This window comes from Tetrahymena thermophila, assembly GCF_000189635.1.
Source record: "Tetrahymena thermophila SB210 genomic scaffold scf_8254716, whole genome shotgun sequence".
In the NCBI taxonomy this organism is placed as follows: Eukaryota; Ciliophora; class Oligohymenophorea; order Hymenostomatida; family Tetrahymenidae; genus Tetrahymena; species Tetrahymena thermophila.
In genome coordinates this window covers 915315-937952 of record NW_002476481.1, presented here as the reverse complement: position 1 = coordinate 937952, position 22638 = coordinate 915315, and the positions used below count along the sequence as shown (strand labels likewise).

Below are 22638 nucleotides of genomic sequence, written 5' to 3'. Positions count from 1 at the left end.
TACATATATAGATAGATAGTTAGATAGATAGATAGTTATTGTAAGAGAGAAAAGTAGTTAATAGTATCAAATAAGTTAAGCAAAATGGTAGGAAAGATAAATGAGATTATAACGAAGTATCCTAAGATTTTCGTTACAGTAGTTCTTCTGGCAACACTTTTCTGTGTTTGGGGCATATTTTATTTCTTTTACTCTATGCTCTGCATTATCTTTCCAGCTCCTATTTCAATATTAGTAATATACTCCCTTATTAAAAGTTTAACAAATTTAGATGAACAATTCGTTTTTGATGGATAGAGAAATTTTTAGCTAAGCAAACTATTTTATTAAATAGATTATTTTATATGGCATTTACAGAAACTTAAGAATGATATGCAGATTTATCGCTTTCCCAGGTTCTTTCTTCTTGATGAAAAGGAGTGTAGAAAATAATTATTGCAAAACATTTGCAAAAAGAGGATTAATGAAAGTTCAGAAATTGCTGGAAATCGTTGAATGTATGCTTGATAGCACAGAAGATATTGATATGATTTATAATCAGAATACTTGTTCAGAAATCTGCACAATAAAACAAAATTTAACAGGTCTTTCCCAAACGTTTAATTTCATGGGAGAAACATACAATTTAGATAAAGATTAACGCAACATTCAAGTAATACTAAGCAAAATAGTAACTCTGTTCAGTTAGATTAAGTACGAAGATAGAGAAAATGATAATCGCTAATATTAATTAGATAACCTGCTCGACAACCCAATGCTTCTGTCAAAGTTGATTAAATGTAAACCCTATTTGAAATTAATTTGAAAATAGTATGCATATTTTTATTAGATTACTAAAGCTAATTATAAACTGACCTCCTTTAAACTTATCAAAGAAATTTTATATAAATAAAATAATGGTCAGAATAAAACACTAACACACTATTTTATTTACAATTTCTGTAAATTCTAAGTGTAAAAAACCTTTTGGCAATCATTTATTTTTAAATTCATAATTTATTTATTCATTCATTTCTTTATTATGTATCTATATCAGCAAAATCAATGATTTCAGAAAGGCAAGATTTGGAGGAACTACAGCGTTAGCTATAAAAAATGGAGGTAATTTTTATCAAAATTAAAATAAATTAAAACTTTTCAAATTCTTTTCTAAAAGGTCAAAAATAATTTTTAACTTTAACAAATTTAAATAAATTAATTAATTGATAAATTAATAAATAAATCAATAAAGGTTATTTATCTTGACTTGTTGGAATAAAAGCCTATCGATAAAAGAATTCATAGATGGATGTACAATAAGACTTTAGGTTCATTAGATTAAGTAAACATAATTTATAGCAGAAGTTATCATTTTGTTAATTTTAATTGTAATAAAATTAGCTTAGAAGCGATATTGAGCAACAATTTGATTCAAAAAGACTATTCTTGAAGTCATTTGACAATAAAATTATTGATTGGTAGATAGATTTCTCTTAAAAGCTATTTTATTTAGTTAATATAATTATATATTAAAAAAGTCTTATTATTTATGGTGATGCATCTAATTTGTAGACTGAAGTCACCAACAAAATAAAGGAACTCCCAACGCTTATTTACTGCAATCCAAATGCAGGATACTATGAAAGTCTTTTTTATGAAGTATTTTTATATTAAAATATTATTTAATTTTTATTATTTTTAATAATAATTATTTATAATAATTAGAGCGATTGGATAGAATATTATATTTCTAAAGGTATCAATTTAGTTGTTTATAATTATAGAGGATATGGATGCAGTGAAGGAACTCCAACACCTTAGGTAAAAGCATAATTATTTTATCTATTCAATATCGTTTACATGGTATTGACTTGTTTGCTGTTAAAAAGAATATTTTATTAATTAGAATCTCTTTAAAGATTGTGAATGTTTAGTTGATTATTTGAGATAAGATTTACAGGCAGGTTAAATTGGTATTCATGGTTAAAGTATTGGCGGTATGGTAGCATGCTATGTTGCTAACTCAAAGAAACTCAATTTCTTATTAGCAGATAGAACCTTTGCTTAATTTTCAGACATCGCTAACTACGCTTATGGTTCAAAAGTTAAATCTCTCTTTAGAATGTTAGTTGATTGGGATTTTCAAATGAGCTCCTTTTTTGTCAAGGCTGATTGTTACAAAGTAAAAAATATATATCAAATTTTTTTAATATTTCAAACAAAACTTTTAAAAAAATATTTTAACCCATTATTTAATAAGTACTCTACAATTAATTAAATCCAAAGAAAATTTTACAAAACATAATTAATTTCAATCAAATTAAAGCTTGAAAATAGAATTAAATTGTTTTATTTAGAAATTCATTTAAATTATTAAGAAAGAAATTTATTATTTTTTGTATTTTTAAAAAATAAAATAAAAATTTATTTTGCATCTTATTTAAACCATTAAATTATAATTTTTTTACTTTTTTAGCATTCACTAAAAATTACAGTTTATTTTTTATATTTTAAGCTAAAATTTTTATAATTTTAAAATCAATAATAAGCTTATTAGCTTTGATTTAAAGGATGAAGTTATTCCATATATGGCAAGCCTTAAGAATGGTGTGTCTAAGGATTATGTAGTTTTGAATAACAAGTTAAACACTACACCTATGATTGATTTTCCTAAAATTCCTCATTCATCTAGAAGCAGCTTGCCTTTGAAAGAAAGACTTTCTTTATATGCCCAAGATAAGAAGAGCTAAATGAAGAAAGCCTTTGAAGTTGACTTTAGATTGAATGAAATTTCATAGGACATACTCTCTTAAAATGATACTATTTCACTATTTAATTCTCTTCGTAGAATTATGGAAGTAATTAAAGATGTCTCCTAATACAGAAGCTCAGGAGGAAAGAGAAATCCTAGCAGTAAATCGACTTGCTAAACATCTAAGCATAGAAAAACTAATTCTTAAATACGTAGATCTAATTCTGATCCATAAAATATAGTGGATGGAGAGGAAAATTAAATTGAAAAAACAAATTCTTAAAACTTGAATGAGAGTATAAACTTAGATATGACTTTAAACACCAGTATGATCAAATAACCTTACGATGATGCTGATTAATCAATGATATACTAAGGAAATCATAATGATAACTAAATTTCACCAAATGAAAGTAACTAAAATTCTTTAGAAAAAACTTCAATTCTGCAAAAACAAAACGAATTTGTTTCTCTTGAAATACAAAGCACAGCCGCAAGCTCAGTTAGCAGTTAATCAAGCACTGAAACAAACACTAAGACTGATTTCTAAAAATCTCACCTTTAATATCTTAATGATGATGTTAGATCTGATGGAGCATTCTAAGACTTCCTTATTCATTGTTTTTCAGTTATGGACTAATTTGATTCAGCTGGGCTCCCTCTTTCTGGAGTTTTCACAAACTTCCGTCCTGATTTGCAATTCAATGTATTTAAGGTAAAATAATTATTTCTAATATAAGACTTAATATTAATTTTAATATAAGCAATTCTTCTTGAATTTGGGGTAATGGGGAAGTGTAAAACCTTAGACATACATCATTTAGAAGAACTTAAATATTTTTGGACTTAAAAAATATGGTTTGGTAACAGCAAAAATAAATAAAATCATATTTTATATTCAAAATTATGCAATAATAAATTAGGTAAAACTGAAAGAGACTATCAAAAAATTTAGAGATATGAATTAGCAACACAAAACAGATGGACATTACTATTTTGAAAAATTAGTAATTGAAATGAATAAAATAAATAAACATAATTAATTTTTATTATTTTAATTATTAGATTAATTTGGATTTATCAATAATATGCAGTAAGTTAAGCATAATTAAGGAAAAACTTATCAGAGATTTGCAGTCAGAATAACTCAAATTTAAAGATGACATTGAGATTTGTTTGTCTGGTAGAGGAGAAAACGATGATAAAGAATTAAATTAAGGATCATCATAATACAGTTTTACAAATAAAGATAAGCAGTATGAAAATTCTGCTGGCTACTTATTACAACTAGATTGTGGTCATAATGGTCTTTACAGTAGCAACGAATTAAATTACCTGGAATTCCACATGAAAAGATCTGGATTTTTATAATGAAATAGCAACTTAACTGTTAATCTGTCAACTAAATAACAAACAAAAAATCAATTATTTATTGTTGCTATTTTATAGTTAGAATTATATAATTATTGATTGATTTTATTCAAATTATTTATGATAATAATTGTAACTTAAAATACTTTATTTTTATTTATGAACTAAGATTATTTTATTAATTCTTAATTATTCTTCAATGTATTTCTTATTAAATAAATAATCCTAAATTTAATTTAATCTATCATCTAAAATTTGCTTTTCTCAACTTTAAATATTTAAAATGTTCATACTATAGCAAGTAGTGAGTGATGGATAACTTAATAAAATTTTACTTACAAAAAAACATTTTGTATTTTAAAAAATGAATCAATAAACATGTTAAATTATTGAGATTTTTGATTTTTAAATTCTACTAGTTTTTAAAATCTTTAGATTTGAGAATTTTTATATACTGCTAATTCTTATTAATTAAGACAATATTAAAAGAAGGTACAAACAATATTTTTTTCTAAAAATTCTAATTTTTTTTAAGCTAAACATTTGTCTAAATTTCTTTTAATTAAATATTCATTAGTATAGATAGCCTATCCAAAATGAAAAATGCATTTAACTCTAGATAATTTTTAAAAACTTTTAAAATGTTTTTTCAAAATAATTCAATTTTAATTAAAAAATAAGATAAATTCATTTACAAATTTTTTTATATTCCTCATTTTTTCTGGTTTACATAAAAGAGGAATATAGAAAAAGACCTAGAAATAGTGTTACTCCTACACTAACTTGTACACTTGTATAAAGGATTTAGGGTGGTATAAAGCTCAAAACTTATTCAAGATTTAGTAAACAAAAAAAAAATAATTATTTTTATTATTTTATTTAATTGAGAGTATTTTATTTTAATTTTAAATTTATAGTTATTTATTAATTATTATACTGTATATAACAAATGCATATATAAATGAAGAAAATAAATAATAAATTATTTTATTTAGTTAATTGAAATTATTCAAGCTTATGTATGATAAACACCATTAAATAGAGCAAAATTTATTGGTAAAAATAAATTGAATAAATGATTGATTGTTATTCGAGTTTTGTTCAGAAAATAGAACACTGTTTGCATAGAGATTGCTCACTTCTTATCAGATTTTTTACGTATCTTTAATTCTAGTTGATATAATCTTAACATTTTTTTGCATTCTTGTAATTTGGGTTTAGCTCTAACACTTTCTGGTAACTCTCATAAGCTGCTCTAACATTAAGTTAGTCTTCATAAATCCCTCCTAGATTGTAGTAAGATAAAAAATGTTTTGGGTCAAGTTAAATTGTTCTTTAGTAATATTCTTTAGCGAGCTAAAGGTTTTTGAAACCATTTCTATAACAATATCCTAAGTTAAAAGTAGTAGATATATGTTTAGGATCTAAAGTAAGTGCTTTTAAGAAATGCTAAATACAATTTAATATGCATCTTTATCACGGTAAGCCATAGCAATAAAATAATTAGCTCCAAAATGATTTGGATTAAATTCTAGACATTTCCTATAGAAATAGATGCATTCATCTAATTTTTCTTGATCAGTTTTTATCTAGCCCAATTGATAGTAAGCTTTTTCAAGACCAATTTTTGAAAATTCAATAGTCTTGCGCAAATAAAATTCTGCTTGTTAACGATCATCCTTTTAATAAAAGCAGTCTCCTAACATTCTATATGCATCTGGTAGGTTTGTATTTAACTCAAGAGCAGTTTTCAGATACTTTATCAGCTTATCACTTGTTTGGCATATTTCATATTCACAATTTGCTGCAAAAAGAAGTGAGGTAATATCTTTAGGATTTATTCTTATTGCATTCTCAAAGTATGGTATTGCTTAAGGGTACATTTTTTTATCTTTGTATATAATTCCAAGTTAAAAAGAAGCTATAGGTTCATCTTTATTTAAATTATATGCTTTCAAAAAATTTGATATTGCTTCATCATCTTTCTTCATTTTTAGATTTACAATTCCTAATTCCAAGTATGCTCTATGGCTATTTGGGTCGATTTGAATAGCTTTTTAGAATTCCTAAGCAGCTAATTAATCTTCGTTTTTCTACTTATGAATAAAACCTAAACAAATCTATGCGTTAACCATGTTAGGATTTTGTTCTAAGGCTCTTTTGTAGTAAATTTAAGCTCTGTCATATCTTTTTGTTTTTTCCATTTCTAAGTATCCAATTTAAATAAGAAGATCTACATTCACAACATCAGATTCTAAAATTGTTTCGTAATATTAAATTGCTTGAGGATATAAATTTCTTTCCACATAGATTTTTGCAATAGCTTCTAAAGAATCAATATCTCCAGAGTCTGCTTCCACTGCTTTCTAATAATACTTGATAGCCACATCTTTAGATTGTTATATACTTCCAAGGAGGTAGTTTATGTAACTACTATTAGGATAAAGTTGAAGAGCCTTTTGTCCAAAACTTTCTGCTTAAATATTATTCTGTTATTCATTGTAAAGTTATGTAATGTTAAATAAAGTCATCATATCTTTTTAGCAAATATCTAGAGCCTCTTTATAAGCAGCTAAAGATTCCTTCTAATTTTTCAAAATTTTATGATAAATATATCCTTTTCTAAATAAGATTTGTGGATCGTTTTAGTCCTTATTTAGTTAAATAGCCTTCTCGATTTCACTCAAGCCAAGCTAGTTATTTCCTTAAATACAAGATAAAACTGCTTTTAGTGAGTAAATTTAAGGTGAATTAAGCTCTAGACCTAAAGCTGTTTGCAAAGATTCGTTTGATAGTTAATATTTTTATTACAAGAAATACAACCAAGATTGATAGTAATGAATTCTCCAGTAATTTTATTAAATAGTTAAGCACTTGTCTAAATAGTTTTGAATAAGTTTATATTTGCGCTTCAAGCAATTCAAGATAATAATGTGAGACTATCCAAGCATGCAATCTACATCATCTTCATCAATATCACGCGCATCTTAGAAATATTATTCAGCCTTTTTAAAGTTACAATTTGCACAAGCTTCGAGAAATCCTAGGGTTATCAAATAATTAATATTATCTGGACTATTTTTTAAGTTTTTTTTGTACTTTTCAATCAAACTATCAGCCTCCAAATAGTTAAAGTCTATTAATCTAGAACTTGCTCCAGAAGATTTAAATTACTTAGAGTTATTAGAGAACTACTTGGAATTATTAGAATACTATTTGGAATTATTTGAATACTATTTAGAATTATTGGAGTACTGATTTGAGTTATTACTTTTTAAGTTATTGGAGAAGATATTGCTGAATTCATCTTATTAAGTAGAATTTAAAAATTAAGAAGATTATTTGCTTGATTTGCTAGAAATAATAATATTAGTGCTTGCTTAACTTTATTCACTATCATCGTTGATTGAAGGATGCTTCATAAAATCTTGCTCTTCCTCAAACTAGTTTCCTTCATCATCAATATTTTCAATAAACCATTAATGCATCTTTTCACGAATTTGATTTATATTTGGTCTTTGTTTAGGATCGCATATTAAAATATATTGAATGAGTTTATTACATTTTGCATCAAGATTAGGAGAATCAAAAGCAATCAATTTATCAAATTCAGAGCAACTAACTAAATACATAACTTTTTGGATCTGAAGCCCACCAAATAGTTTCAGGCATATACCCAATGCCCATATGTCTGCCTCTTTGCTTTGTTTCACTTCTTATGATCCTTCTTTGAGAACCTCTGGAGGGAAATAAGCGAAAACTCCCTTAGGACCTGCTGCTGAAAACTACATAGAATACTATGCACTTTAAGTTTTTTTAGCCAAACCAAAATCGCAAAGCTTAACAACTCCAGCCTTATTAATAAGTATATTTCTGACTGAGAGATCTCTAACAATATAATTTTGATTGTGTAAATATTCAACGCCATCGATTATCTACTAAGCATAGTATGTAAAATTAGCGTAAGGGATATGCTTAGTACCATTCTTTTTGATCCAGCCTTCGAGAGAAAATTCGCATAAATCCATCTAAATGAAGTGATATAGATCAATAACATATTCGTCTCTAAGCTCAATAATATTTTTATGACTACACTCTCTCATGATTTGAGCCTCTCTCTAGCAACTTTAAAGTTTAGCTTAGTCAATTTTCTAATTGTTTGAATCACCAACATACTAAGCTTTCACAGCATATTTAGCATTCTTTTAAGTGTCTTCAACAAACAAAACAGTACCGAAACCGCCTTTTCCTCCATCCTTCTTTAAAATTTTCAAATTTTTTTCAGTTTCTAAGTAATTTGCTAATTTAGTGAGTTCCTTTTCGTATTAATTTTCCTCCTCCATTTATTTATTTGAAACTATACTCTTTTGATCTATATAGTTTATTAACTATCTATCTAATACTTTAAAATTAAAAACTAAATATTAAATTAATTTTTTTAATTATTACTTTCAATATTTTTTATAGAGCTAAAGATACTGCAAGCAATCAATTATTTCAATTTATTTATGTAAGCGAAATCTTTAGTTTAAATAAGAGGTGTTTATTTATTGTATTTCTAATACAAAGAATTGAAGACCATACATATCAAACTAAATAGTGTCTAATATTGGTAAGGATAATTAAAACCATAGGTTTTGGTAATATAATCAAAGTTAATAACTTTATTAATATTAAATACACAAACTTGTTAAAATAAACAATAAATTATTCTCATTAAAATAAAAAAATTGCACTTTAGAATTCAATAAAAACTCTATAACAATTTTATTAATTCGTAAATTATTCTAATTATTTTGGTAAGTACAAAATTAATTAATTTAATTAAAATTTTTCTATCAAAATTATATAACTTTTTATTTTTTGTAATAAAAATGAAATACTATAAAATTTATAAATATACTTTTGAATGATTATTTATTATTAATAATCATATTTATTTTTAAAACATATTTTTATTTGCATAAATCAAATTAATATGGTTTTAAATAATTATTTGAATATCTAAACAAAAATTTATAGGAAATAAGAAAGTATTTGTTTCTATCCTTTATACCTAATCTAATTCATTACCCATTCAATTAAAATGGTAATAAATATTATCTAATTAAGATTAAGAAATAAATTCAGAGTACAATTTATTTGTTGAAATATTGCAGAAGTTAGTTATAAATCATATAAATAGCTATGAAAATCCCGACACAGAAGAAGGAAAATACTTAAAAAATGTTAAACCCCTTAAAATGAAGATTTTGGTGAAAGAATCAATAAGATTATCACAATAAGAATTTAATGACTCAGGAGAAGTTATTTTATGTTTATATTATGTATAAAATTTTTAATGTGTATAATTTCTGTTAAGTTGATAATTAATTTTTAAGTATGTATTTTTATTAAATTAAAATAATTAAATTCTTAAAAACAAATAAAAATTTTTTAATGATTTTTTAAAATATTAAATTTAGTTATAGACATAAAAAGCATAAAAATAGATATATGTAGGTATGTATGTATGTGTGTAATTTTAGGTAGGTGTGTATTTGTGAGTAGTAATATTATTTTTAATATTAACATTTTATAAATTTACTGTTATAATTCTCAAAAAAATGTGTTGCTTTTTGTTATTTATTTGTTTTTGAATATAATTAGTCAATCTTTAAGCCAGCATTTTTAGTCTTTAAAATTTCTTTTTAATAATTTCTTAAATTCACTAACAAAAAATAATCTCAGAAAATATCTTCCCATCTAGGATCGTACTTGGGATTTTTAATCTTAGCAACTTGTACTGGGTTGATTCCTTCAGCTTTAACCTATTCTGAAATGATAATACCTTATTTCTCTATTTGAGCTATCTTTTCTTCCTTTAATTAGCTTTCCTCAGGGGGAATCCAGGGAGCCTTTAACTTTCTTTCAAGAAGTTGGTGCTTTAATTTGATTTTATAAATTAAATTTAATAAGTTGTTAAATAAAAGCAATATATAATAATTTTATTTACCCAGTCAAAGTTCTTGAACCATGCATTTGATTTCAATGCATTATATGAACCTCCAAGTCTTATTTCAGGAATCTTATTTAACAATTAAAGCATCAATTGCTTAGCAACAGCATCCTTCATGTATGCAGGGAATTATATTTCTTTTTTAATGATTTCTTCGTAAATTTCATAAGGATCTTCAGCTTCTTCGGCGAAAGGAACATAACCGCACATAAATTCATATAAGCAAATACCTTAAGTATATTAAAAAGTTAAAAGTTAGTAATATTCTCCTAAAAAGTTATTAATTACCCACTGACCAAAGATCTACAAGGAAGTTGTAACCTTTACCAGAAATAACTTCAGGAGCCATGTAGTGAGGAGTACCAATGATAGTGAATGTTCTAGTGACAGTGCCTGCCTTGCTCTTCATAATTTTAGCAGTACCCATATCAATTAATTTAAGATAACCAGCATGATCGACCATGATGTTTTCAGGTTTGATATCTCTGTAGATAATATAATTTGAGTGCAAATATTCAAGTGTCAAGATAAGAGATCCAATGTAGAATTAAGAATCGTATGTAGAGAGTAAACCAATTTCTCTGATTACATCAAACAATTCCATACCTTATATGAATTCAAGCAAGAAATAAATGCATCTGTCATCCTTGAAAGAACGCAAGAATTTCATAACAAAAGGGAAATTATTGAATTCCATAACTTACTTTTCATTCTATTTAATTTGCAAAAAAATTTAAATTAATTTTAATTAAAATAAATAAATAATATCATTTTAATTAACAAAATAATAAAAATCAATATTTATTTATCTAAAATTATTTAATCTAAAGGGATGAAATGAGTTTATTGATTAATTAAATTTTAATTTAGATAAATTCTCTAACTTGAATATTTATTTAATTAAACTTTTTTATGCAATTTATTTAGAATTATTTTTTAAAACTAATAATTTTTCTTAATTTTTAAAGCAGTTGAAAAATACAAGGCTTGATTTGGGATTACTAACTTACTTATTTATTTATTTATTTATTTTTTTTTGAATTGAAATAATTATTTTGCTTTATTCTTTAAACATTCTTTAAACTCATAAAACAATCTTGCTAAATAAATGCTTTTTAATTTATATATATTAGCAATGTTAAATAATTAAGAAATTACTTATATGTGTTTTTCTAAGCTTTGCTCTACAACTTGGGCTTTTGAGACGCATTTAAGTCCATAAAGTTTCTTTTTGCCTTTTTCCTTGACTAAGAAGACTGAACCGAATTAACCAAAACCTAACTTTTTAATAACTATAAGGTCACTGAGTTTCATATTATTAACTTATGACTTTAAGTTAGATTCTTCAATAGCACTTTGTTCCTTAACTTACTTATTTTTATTAATAACATCGAAGGGAGATTCTCCAAAGAGATTAACCAACTTCTCGATTTTAATGCTACCAGTGATACACTATTCACCGAAAATAACTAAATTGTTGGGATAGACACTTTTATCATTTTGCATGAATGGTTCTTTGTCACCAAATACATGTCCTTTTTAGGCTACTACATCATTTCCTTTCTATTTAATTTTTACTATTAATTTAATATCCTTTATAATAATTTAAAAATTACCTTGATTTAACCTTCCAAAAGAATAATAATTGCATTTTTAATGGGAGTTCCTTGCTATATGACAACTTCTCCATCTTTGTGATGATTAATCTAAATATTGTCAAGAAGTTTTTCTTTTTGAGACTTTGTAAATCCTTGATATCCTTCTAATCTTTCGAGACTCCACTTTGAAATGTTCTTATAAATGATAACTTCTACTTGATCACCCAAAATTCTGGTAAGGACATCTCTACCGAGAGCTAAGCACTTGACGTCGCTTTAAGCTTTAACAGTCATTGCTCTTTTATGAACTCCTTGAAGCAAAGCGGTTTCTCCAAAAGAGTCACCACCTTGTAAAGTTCTAACTTCAGCACCTCCTCTCATAACGCTTACAGAGCCTTCCTTGATAATATAGAAAGATGAGGCAGGATCATCTTCGCTTACAATAATTTAGTCCTTCTAAAACTTTTGATCAATTAAAACTCCAGCTACTGAGTTCTTCTATTCAACAGTTAAATTTTCTATATTTAAATTAAATGATTTAAAAATTAAAAAACTGTTTTTTACATTAACTTTGTTCAAAAAAAGAAAAGAAAAATTAATAATTAACTTCATAGCAACTTATAAAAAAAAAATTAAATAAAAAGAATATTTCATCATAAAAAATTAGAATTTAAAAAGAAGATATTATATTTTTGAATTCGATTCTTAAAAAAGATTAAAAAATTAATTAATTAAAAACAAACACTGACTGTTTTTTATTTTTTCTATGAATTATAATCAATCAATCAATTAAATCTAAACTAAAATAGTTCTATCATAATATTCTTTTTTACTTTTACTGAATCTTTATATAATCTTTCTCTTTCTGATGATTTAAAAATTAGGGAGTGAAGCAATAACTAAAAAGCTAATGATAAAATAGTTTGTTTAAAAACCATTTTTTAAATGAACTCACTCATGTCTTTGACATATCAATAAAGTTATTCATATTAGACTTTAATTTTTGTTTAAATAAACTGCTTTAAAAATTTTTAATATGCTTGCTTTTTAGTGTTATTTGCCATTTTAAAAGATTCAAATAATATGTTTAATGGTATAATTAACTGAAGTTTCTCTTTTTCTTAAGAAAAATCATTGCTATGAAAATAATATTAAATTTTTGCTAAAATTTTTACAGAAAAATTTATGGTTTTCAATGAATTTTCTATTTTGTTCATATTCTTTTGTGATCATTTCTTCAACTACTCTTCTAAAGGTAGCTCTATCAATACCCCAAAGGTGACACTTTTGTAAAGCCTTGCAAGAAGCGCTTCTAGGAGCATTGTAAAGTAGAGCTAACTCTCCAAAACCTTCTCCTGGTACAATATCTCTCTTAACATTATCCTTAACACTGACTTAAATTCTTCCCTATTCTAATATAAAGTTTTATAATTTTATTAGACCAGTGTTATTGAACTGTATTTTTTTTAATATAATCCAATCATCTTCTATCTAATGTATATTTATTCGCCTATGATGCAAAATATCTAATTTATTTACCAAGGATGAAGAAAGTGGAGGCATTGTCTTCTTCTTTAATGATGGTTTCACCTTCTTAAAGCTCACAATAGAACATCTCATTGACTAATGTTTCCCTTTAGAGTTAAAGAATAAATTTAAACATAGAAACTAAAAAGGGTTTTAACTCTTTAAAAATAGTTGAGAACATTAAAAATGAAAGAAAATTTTATACAATTGGCTGTCTTGCAAATTATAGAAGACAAAGTGGTTTCTTAAGCATGTAATAATGAACTTAATGTCTTGATAATTCTTCTTTTTCTCTACTCTCTTGAAGTTTTCACAGATTTCAATCTCCATAGAGAACTCATTTTTAATAGCTGCTCTTTTATTACCTCTTCTTTTCTTTTTTTATAAAAGTAAGTTTAATTTACAGCTTATTTATTGCTTGCTCTTATAAGTCATTTAATATTGCTGCTATTCAGTCAGAAAAATTCTTCACTATGTCTTTTTGCTATTGAAAATTCTTCTTTTAAGACTGCTAACACAATAATATGACTGAAGAAATAGTTTTCAAGCTGTAACAAAATAAGGATTAAATAGAAGAAATATTTTAATTACATCAAGAGGAGTGGAAGGATTATTGGGATTTTTGTTCAACTCCACTCTTAAATCTTTGTATGATTGTAAAGCTATCTTTTTATCTTCCATTTTTGATGAATATTGTTAAATCTTTTTCAGCAGTTGTTTTTGCTTCTTTTATTTTTTTAATTATTTCTTTTCTTTTTAAGTAAAAGCTTGTTGATTGAATTTTTTATCGTTTTATTCACAAAATCAAATAATTTTTAATAAATTAATTATTAATCAAATTTTCTTAATATCCTTTAATCATAAATTTAAAAAATTGGATTTTATTTAGAATTATGATGCAAGTATACATAAATACATACATACATAAAAGCTTGCATTATTCTTTTATCAATAAAAATTCATTCAATTCATCTAAATAAAATATTGAGATATTAGTTATCTTCCTGCATTACATACAAATTGCTAACAAATTTATTTCTATCTATCTTAGGTTTACATCAAAACTTTGTTTCTCCTTCTTCTTACCTGAAATCTCCACTTTAATTCATATTAAACCATAGACTTACACACTAAAATATTTGCTATAAAATATCTTTTTATAATAATTTTATAATTTCTCATTATACATACCACTTTTTAGAAACTAGCAAACCTGATAAAATATTTTATTCTAAATTAAATCAAAAGCTCGATTACAAAAAAAAGAAAAAAACTAATTAGTATTGATTAGATGTAACAAATTCAACTCTTTTTTAGATAATTGACTTAACTTTCAAAAAATTTTGTAAAATAACTTTCTGGTTTTGAATATCTTTCTTTTATTTGCTTGTGAAAATAAATATCTCCATCCAATTTTGCAAATATAATAATAAATATCGTATAGACAATTAATTTTCTGAAAACTAGTCACAACTCATTCCAACAAGAACCTCAAGCATATCTTATTAATTAACACATTTCGCAAAATAAAAAAAATTATAAATCATAAATTTTAAATTATTTATCAACATTATAAAAAATCTTTTATCAAGTGTTTTCATAATTAATCAACATTCTCATAGCAAAAATGCTATTATTTCATTATGAATTCTTTTTAAATTTATCTATAAAAATAAGATTGAAATAATGCCGATGCTCTATTACAAAAGTACATTTTAGATTTATATCAAAATTTATCAAAATGCCAGTCGAACCTCTCTATTAATTACTTTCGAGGAGATAAAATAAAATAAAAGAAGAAAAAAAACAATAGCAATTTTCAAACTGAGTAAAGATTTAGCAATTAATTCTTATAATAAATAGATTTTAGTGTTTATTTTTACAAAAATCCTAAGTATAAAATGTATGTAAATGATAAAATAATTAATCAATAGTTTAAATAATTAGAATTATTATAAAAAAGATAAATTTATTAAATTTTATTTTAGTTAAAATAAACAAGTTATACTGAATTGTTTTTTTTCAATAAGTAATGATTAAAGTATTACTTTTTACCTTAAGATATTTTATTCAGCTTTAATCAATAAAGTTATGCAAAATAATTTGAAAAAATCATAAATATAATTTGAAAGGATATTTATATATTTTTATAAATTTGCGAATTAATTAATAAAAAATGCAAAACTGATTTTGTTCAAAAAGTTGTGGTAAACATAAAATATCATCTAATTTTCAGAAATTGCAAAAAAAATAAAAATATCTATTTAAAAATCACTGATAAATTAAAAAATAAATAAAAAGAAAATTAGATTGATTTATTATTCTTCTACAATTATCAAAACTATAAAGATTATGACGTGTGCTTTTCTTAAAAATTACATATTAAAATACTCCTCATTCTTTATTGAAAATTAATCATCCATTATACAATAATAAATTTAAATTAATCTATAATACTATTTTTTTATGTGTGTCTCCATAAAATCATATTTTTTTTAGCAAAAAAAAGATTGTTATCTTTTTCTTTCTTTTCTTTACATTTATTACCAAATATTTTTTTATTTTGCGCCAGATATTTTATTTTCTTTTAAATTGCAAGCTTTTTTTTTTGATTTTATCTAATAATAGAAAATAAATACTATTGATTTAGCAATCCATCAAAAAATTTTCTTTATTTTACTAATAAGCAAATAATTAAATTAAATTAGAATAATATTCATAGAAAAAATCATAACCATGAATTTATCTTTTAAAAATCTGAATATAAAATCATCTTTTTATGGTAGTTCATCTGTATTTTATAAATATATTAAAGTTATTACACTTTAATAAATTTTGAAAAAATTAAATATGCTTGATTTGACTAAGTATCTTAATTTATTCAGCTTGGTTATATCGATTAAATATGGATATTACATTGAAATAATATTTAATTTTAACTTACTTTTTCAATTCTAAAAGATAAAAATATGTATAACAAAATACCAATTATTTGTTTTTAATTAAATAATTTTTAGCTAAGCTAAGTAGAAGTAAGAAAGTTCAAAAAATAATCAAATTTAAATGAATTATGCAATAGGACCAACTGAGACATAAATTAATTTTTTTGGGTTGGGCCTAGGGAAAAATACACCTAAATATGTCAAAAAATATTTTATTCTAGTGAGTTCACATTGTCAATACTTTTATATCCAATCTCTTGTTCCTACTATATTTTTAAGTACATATCAGAAATATTAAGATTTAATAAAAAATTTTTCACTAACTTTTTTGTGATTTCTCTTGCTAAAAGCAAATATATAAATTCATATAATTTATTTTTTCGTTTTATCTTCTTATAATTAAATAAATTCCCATAAATTACTATTCAATATTTTTGAGAAAAAAAAAATAAATGATATAATAGATTAAATTATACAGAGAATTAGAAGAAGTAATCATCTATTTTTTTTACAATATACTTTAAATTTATTTTTGCTGATATAAAAAGTTTTTAAACTCTTCACTTTAATCTCACAAAGTTCTAAAAATTAATCTGAGGTATATTTAATTTATAATTATTATTATTCTTATTATGAATATTAATACTATATTGGTACATTTTATTAAAAATATTTTCTTAGTTATTTAACTTAATTTTATTATCCGTTTTTTATTATTTGATATTTTTTAGTCAGTCATTTTTTCTTCTAAAACCTTGACTTGATAAAAATAGTTTATAAGTTTTGGATTGTGATATTTTTACTTATAAAATTCAATTTAAAACAATTTAGCCCTTTTAATTTGCTTATAAGCTTTCTATTTAATTTAATTTAATTTACTTTTCTATTTCTTTTCTATTTCTTTTTTATTTTACTTGAGTTTATTTTTCTTGAATCTTTCTTAATTTAACTCATTTTTTATTTTCAAGTTTTATTATTATTTTTTATTCATTCATTCATTTCTTATTACTTCATATTTTTTCTTCATTTTTTCCTTCTAAATAACTAATTTAATTATTTATTTTTTGTTCTATATTCAAATAGTTACGAAGAAATTGGTGATATTGGTGCATCAAGTTTAGGTTTAGCTCTCACAAAATGCACTAATCTATCCAATTTGGCAATTGGTCTTAGGTAAATTAATTTTATTTGTTTTAGATTGTGATATTTTTACTTATGAAATTCAATTTAAAACAATATAGCCCTTTTAATTTGTTTATTAGCTTTTATTTGATTTACTTTTCTTTTTCTTTTTATTGTACTTGTGTTTATTTTTCTTCTATCTATCTATCTTTCTTAATATAATTCATTTTTTTTATTATATTTTACTTTTATTTATTTATTAATTTAATTTCTAATTAAATCATATTATTTCTTCTAAATAAATAACTAATAAACTAATTATTTTTGTTCAATATTTAAAAAGTAACAATAAAATTGGTGACTAAGGAATATAAACCTTAGGTTCTGCTTTAGCAAATTGCACTAAACTCTCTCATTTGACACTTGATCTAAGGTAAATTCAGTTTATTTGTTTTGGATTATTATAATTTTACTAAAAAAATTTTTAAAACAATATAGCCCTTTAAATTTGTTTTTTAGCTTTTTATTTGATTTACATTTTTTTTCTTTTTTATTGTATTTGTTTGTGTTAATTTTTCTTCTATTTATTTATTTATCTATCTATCTTTCTTAATTTAATTCATTTTTTCATTTTCAATATTTGCTTTTATTATTTATTAATTTATTTATATTAATTCATTTCTTATTAAATCATTGTTTTTTCTTCATTTTTTCCTACTTAATAACGAATTAATGATAAATTTTTTGTTCAATATTTAAAAAGATCAAATATAATTGGTGAAATAGGTGCATCAGGCTTAGGATCTGCTTTGGCAAATTGCACTAATCTATCAAATTTGGCACTTAATCTTAAGTAATAATAGTTTATTTGTTTTGGAGTGCGATATTTTGACTATAAAATTCAATTTAATTAAAATTTTCGAAGATCAAAACCCAAAATTTTTTAAAGTTTTGATAATCTTATTAGGAGCTTATAAAAACTTCAATTCCTTCTACTTCTATATAAACTTTACTTTTGGAGTAAATATTATTTTAAAATAACTTAAAGCAATCAATATAGCTCTTTTAATTTGTTTTTTAGCTTTTTATTTGATTTAATTTTCTTTTCTTTTTTTATTCTTGTCTGTTTGTGTTTATTTTTTTTCTATCTTTTTTAATTTAACTCATTTTTTTATCTTTAATTTTTAATTTTATTATTTATTTATTTTTCATATTTTTTCTTCATTTTTTCCTTCTAAATAACTAATTAATTAATTACATATTTTTCTTCAATATTTAAAAAGTGGCAATAATATTGGCGCAATAGGTGTATCAGGCTTAAGCTCTGCTTTAGCAAATTGCATTAATCTCTCAAATTTAACACTTTATCTTAGGTAAATTCAGTTTATTTATTTTGGATTATGATTTTCTTACTTATAAAATTCAATTTAAAACAATAAAATTCTTTTAATTTGTTTAATAGCTTTTTATATGATTTAATTTTCTTTTTCGTTTTTATCTTACTTGTCTTTATTTTTCTTCTATCTTCCTTAAATCAACTTATTTTTTATTTTTAAAGTTTGTTTACTTTTATTATTTATTTATTCAATTCTTATTAAACATATTATATCTTCATTTTTTCCTTCTAAATAACTAAATAACTAACTAGCTAACTAATTAATTATTTATTTTTTGTTCAATATTTAAAAAGTGGTAATTAAATTGGTGATTAAGGAACAGCAGACTTAGGTTCTGCTTTTGCAAAATGCACTAATCTCTCACATTTGACACTCGATCTTAGGTAAATTCAGTTTATTTGTTTTTGATTGTGAAATTTTACTTATAAAATACAATTTAAACAATATAATCCATTTAATTTGTATATTATCTTTTTATTTAATTTACTTTTTTTTTTCTTTTTATTTTACTTGTGCTGATTTTAATTTTGTCTTTCTTAATTTAACTCATTTTTTATTTCCAACACTTGATTTATTATTTTTTAATTAATTTCTTACTTCTCATATTTTTTCCTTCTAAATAACTAATTAATTATATGTTTTATCTTCAATATTTAAAAAGTGACAATAAAATTGGTGATTAAAGTGCATCAGACTTAGGTTCTGCTTTAACAAATTGCACTAATCTCTCAAATTTGACACTTGATCTTAGGTAAATTAAGTTTTTTTTATTTTTAAATCTACTTTATTATTTATTTATTTATCTCATTATTTATTTATTTATTTCTTTCTTTCTTTCTTATTATTTCATATTTTTTCTTCAATAAATAAAAAGTAACAATTAAATTGGTGAAATTGGTGCATCAAACTTAGGTTCCGTTTTAGCAAATTGCACTAATCTCTCAAATTTGACACTTAATCTTTAGTAAATTCAGTTTATTTGCTTTTAGCTTTTTTCTCTTTTTTATTTTAGTTATGTTTTTTTTTCTTCTATCTTTCTTAACTTAACTCATTTTTTTATTTTCAAAATTTGCTTTTATTGTTTATTTATTTATTAATTAATTTATTTCTTATTATTACATAATTTTTCTTCATTTTTCCTTATAAATAACTAATAAATTCTAAATGCTTTGTTCAATATTTAAAAAGATACAATGAAATTGGTGAAGTAGGTGCTTCAGGTTTAGGTGCTACTTTAGCAAATTACACTAATCTCTCAAATTTGACACTTAATCTTTAGTAAATTCAGTTTATTTGTTTTAGATTATCATTTTTTTACTAAAAAAATTCAATTTAAAACAATATATCTATTTCAATTTGTTTTTAGCTTTTATTTGATTTACTTTTCTTTTTCTTTTTTATAGTAAATATGCTTATTTTTTTTATGTTTATCTTTCTTAATTTAATTCATTTTTTTATTTTTAACATTTAATTGTAGTTTTTATTAATTCGTTTCTTATTAAATCATATTATTTCTTCATTTTTTCCTACTAAATAACTAATTATTTTTTAAAAAATTTTCTTCATTATTTAAAAAGATCCAATAAAATTGGTGAAATAGGTACATCAGGCTTAGGATCTGCTTTAGCAAATTGCATTAATCTCTCTAATCTGGCACTTAATCTTTAGTAAAAACAGTTTATTTGTTTTGTATTGTGATATTTTTACATATAAAACTCAATTTATAAGAATATATCCCTTTTAATTTATTTATATTTTTTCAATATTTAAAAAGATCCAATTAAATTGGCGCAATAGGTGCATAAGGATTAGGTTTTGCTTTAACAAATTGCAGAAATATCTCAAATTTGACACTCGATCTTAGGTAAATTAAGTTTATTTATTTATAAAAATTTAATTAAAAAAAAAAAGCCCTTTTAATTTGTTTATTAGCTTATTATTTGATTTATTATTTATTAATTTATTTCCTATTATTTCATTCATATTTTTCCTTCTTTTTTTCCTACCAAATAAATAATTAATTACAATATTTTTTCTTCAATATTTAAAAAGTTTCAATTAAATTGGTGATGAAGGTGTATCAGGCTTAGTTCCTGCTTTAACAAATTGCACTAATCTCTCACATTTGAAACTTGAACTTAGGTAAATTCAGTTTATTTGTTTTGCATTGTGATATTTAACTTATGAAATTCAATTTAAAAGAATACAACCCACTTAATTTGTTTATTACCATTTTATTTATTTATTTATTTTTCTATATTTTATTATTATACTTGTGTTTATTTTCTTCACTCGTTTCATTTTCTTATATTCAATATTGACTTTTATTATTTATTAATTCATTTCAAATTATTTAATATTTTTTCTTCATTTTTTCAATCTAAATAACTAATTAAATACATATTTTTTCTTCAATATTTAAAAAGCGATAATTAAATTGGTGATTAAAGTGCATCAGACTTAGGTTCTGCTTTAACAAATTGCACTAATCTATCAAATTTGACACTTGGTCTTAGGTAAATTCAGGATATTTGTTTTGGATTGTGATATTTTTACCAATAAAATTGAATTTATAACAACAAAATTATTTTAATTTTTTTATTAGCTTTTTATTTGATTTACTTTTCTTTTTCTTTTTTATTGAAAATGTATTTGTTTTTCTTCTATCTATCTATCTATCTATCTATCTTTCTTTATTTCTTTTTTTTCTTCATTTAATTGATTTTTTTATTTCTAACATTTGCTTTTATTAATTAATTAATTTCTTACTATTTCATATTTTTTCTTAATTTTTTCCTACTAAATAACAAATTAATTATATATTTTTTCTTTATTATTAAAATAGTAGGAATTAAATTGGTGCAATAGGTGCTTCAGATTTAGGTTCTGCTTTAGTAAATTGCATTAATCTCTCAAATTTGACACTCGATCTTATGTAAATTCAGTTTATATGTTTTGGATTATGATATTTTTACTTATAAAATAGAATTTAAAACAATAAAACTCTTTAAATTAGCTTATTAGCTTTTTATTTGATTTAATTTTCTTTTTATTTTACTTGTATTTATTTATTTTTCTTCTAACTTTCTTAATTTAACTCATTTTTTATTTCTTTTATCATTTGCTATTATTATTTATTCATTCATTTCTTATTATTTCATATTTTCTCTTCATTTTTTCCTACTAAATAACTAATTAATTATTTATTTTGTTCAATATTTAATAAGATCCAATCAAATTGGCGAAATAGGAGCATCAGGCTTCAGTTCTGCTTTAGCAAATTGCATTAGACTCTCAAATTTGAAACTTTCACTTCGGTAAATTCAGTTTATTTGTTTTGGATTGTGATATTTTTTACTTATAAAATTTAATTTAAAACAATAAAATTCTTTTAATTTGTTTATTAGATTTTTATATGATTTATTTATCTTTTCTTTTAATTTTCTGCTAATGTTTTTTTAATATTTTATTTTAATTTAATATAATAGTGGAAATAAAATCGATTAATCATAAGAATTGAAAGTAAAAAGCAAGTGTCTTAAATCAAAAAGTTTAGTTGTCTATGAAATAAATTTCCTATGGTGATATGCCAGCAGGCAAGTGGTGAAAAAGAATGAATAAATACAAAATATATGAATAATAGAAAATAATATATTTTACTATATAATAGTTTGTAATAAGATAATTTAACCTAAAATACATATGGTATTTTCTCTTCTATTAACAGGATCAAAAAATAAATTATTTGTAAATTTTAACCTCCTTAATTTTAAAAAATGTCAATATTTTTAAAAAAATTCAAAATTAAATTTTAGAAAGCAAAATTAGTTTAGAAAATTAATTATTTAGAAAGTTAAATAGAGTTTTATTTTTAAAAGATCTTTTTTATTTAAAATGAAAGTTTGCATTTTTTAAATTAAGGCAAATTCTTATTAATTTTATAAAATATTTT

The 22638-nt window shown here is 22.8% G+C and overlaps 4 protein-coding genes across 4 annotated transcripts; 2 read left to right on the top strand and 2 right to left on the bottom strand. All coding sequences in view use genetic code 6, as the record gives it.

Annotated features, from left to right (window-relative positions):
* Positions 1-84: 84 nt before the first annotated feature.
* Positions 85-4105, top strand: TTHERM_00105540 (alpha/beta hydrolase family protein; the record flags this gene model as incomplete). Its single annotated transcript, XM_001012304.2, has 12 exons — positions 85-234; positions 335-779; positions 1037-1101; positions 1232-1321; positions 1381-1457; positions 1518-1638; positions 1705-1800; positions 1886-2161; positions 2529-3446; positions 3496-3594; positions 3655-3738; positions 3797-4105. 12 exons carry the CDS (start codon positions 85-87, stop codon positions 4103-4105), a joined length of 2730 nt encoding a protein of 909 aa, XP_001012304.2.
* A 1142-nt stretch (positions 4106-5247) lies between these two features.
* Positions 5248-8445, bottom strand: TTHERM_00105530 (tetratricopeptide repeat protein; the record flags this gene model as incomplete). Its single annotated transcript, XM_001012303.3, has 1 exon — positions 5248-8445. The coding sequence occupies one exon, from the start codon at positions 8443-8445 to the stop codon at positions 5248-5250; it is 3198 nt and encodes a 1065-aa protein (XP_001012303.1).
* Positions 8446-9828: 1383 nt separating this feature from the next.
* TTHERM_00105520 (CGMP-dependent kinase 9-1) lies at positions 9829-13906 on the bottom strand (the record flags this gene model as incomplete). The annotated part of the gene is made up of 9 exons (XM_001012302.2): positions 9829-10026; positions 10098-10330; positions 10389-10812; positions 11259-11663; positions 11717-12216; positions 12874-13110; positions 13238-13332; positions 13431-13600; positions 13817-13906. The coding sequence occupies 9 exons, from the start codon at positions 13904-13906 to the stop codon at positions 9829-9831; spliced, it is 2352 nt and encodes a 783-aa protein (XP_001012302.2).
* A 2713-nt stretch (positions 13907-16619) lies between these two features.
* On the top strand, positions 16620-22271 carry TTHERM_00105499 (cyclic nucleotide-binding domain protein; the record flags this gene model as incomplete). Its single annotated transcript, XM_001471211.2, has 17 exons — positions 16620-16658; positions 16716-16765; positions 17251-17340; positions 17633-17722; positions 18053-18142; positions 18573-18662; positions 18980-19069; positions 19348-19437; positions 19561-19650; positions 19875-19964; positions 20264-20353; positions 20461-20550; positions 20739-20828; positions 21113-21202; positions 21532-21621; positions 21914-22003; positions 22175-22271. 17 exons carry the CDS (start codon positions 16620-16622, stop codon positions 22269-22271), a joined length of 1446 nt encoding a protein of 481 aa, XP_001471261.1.
* Between the last annotated feature and the right edge of the window lie 367 nt (positions 22272-22638).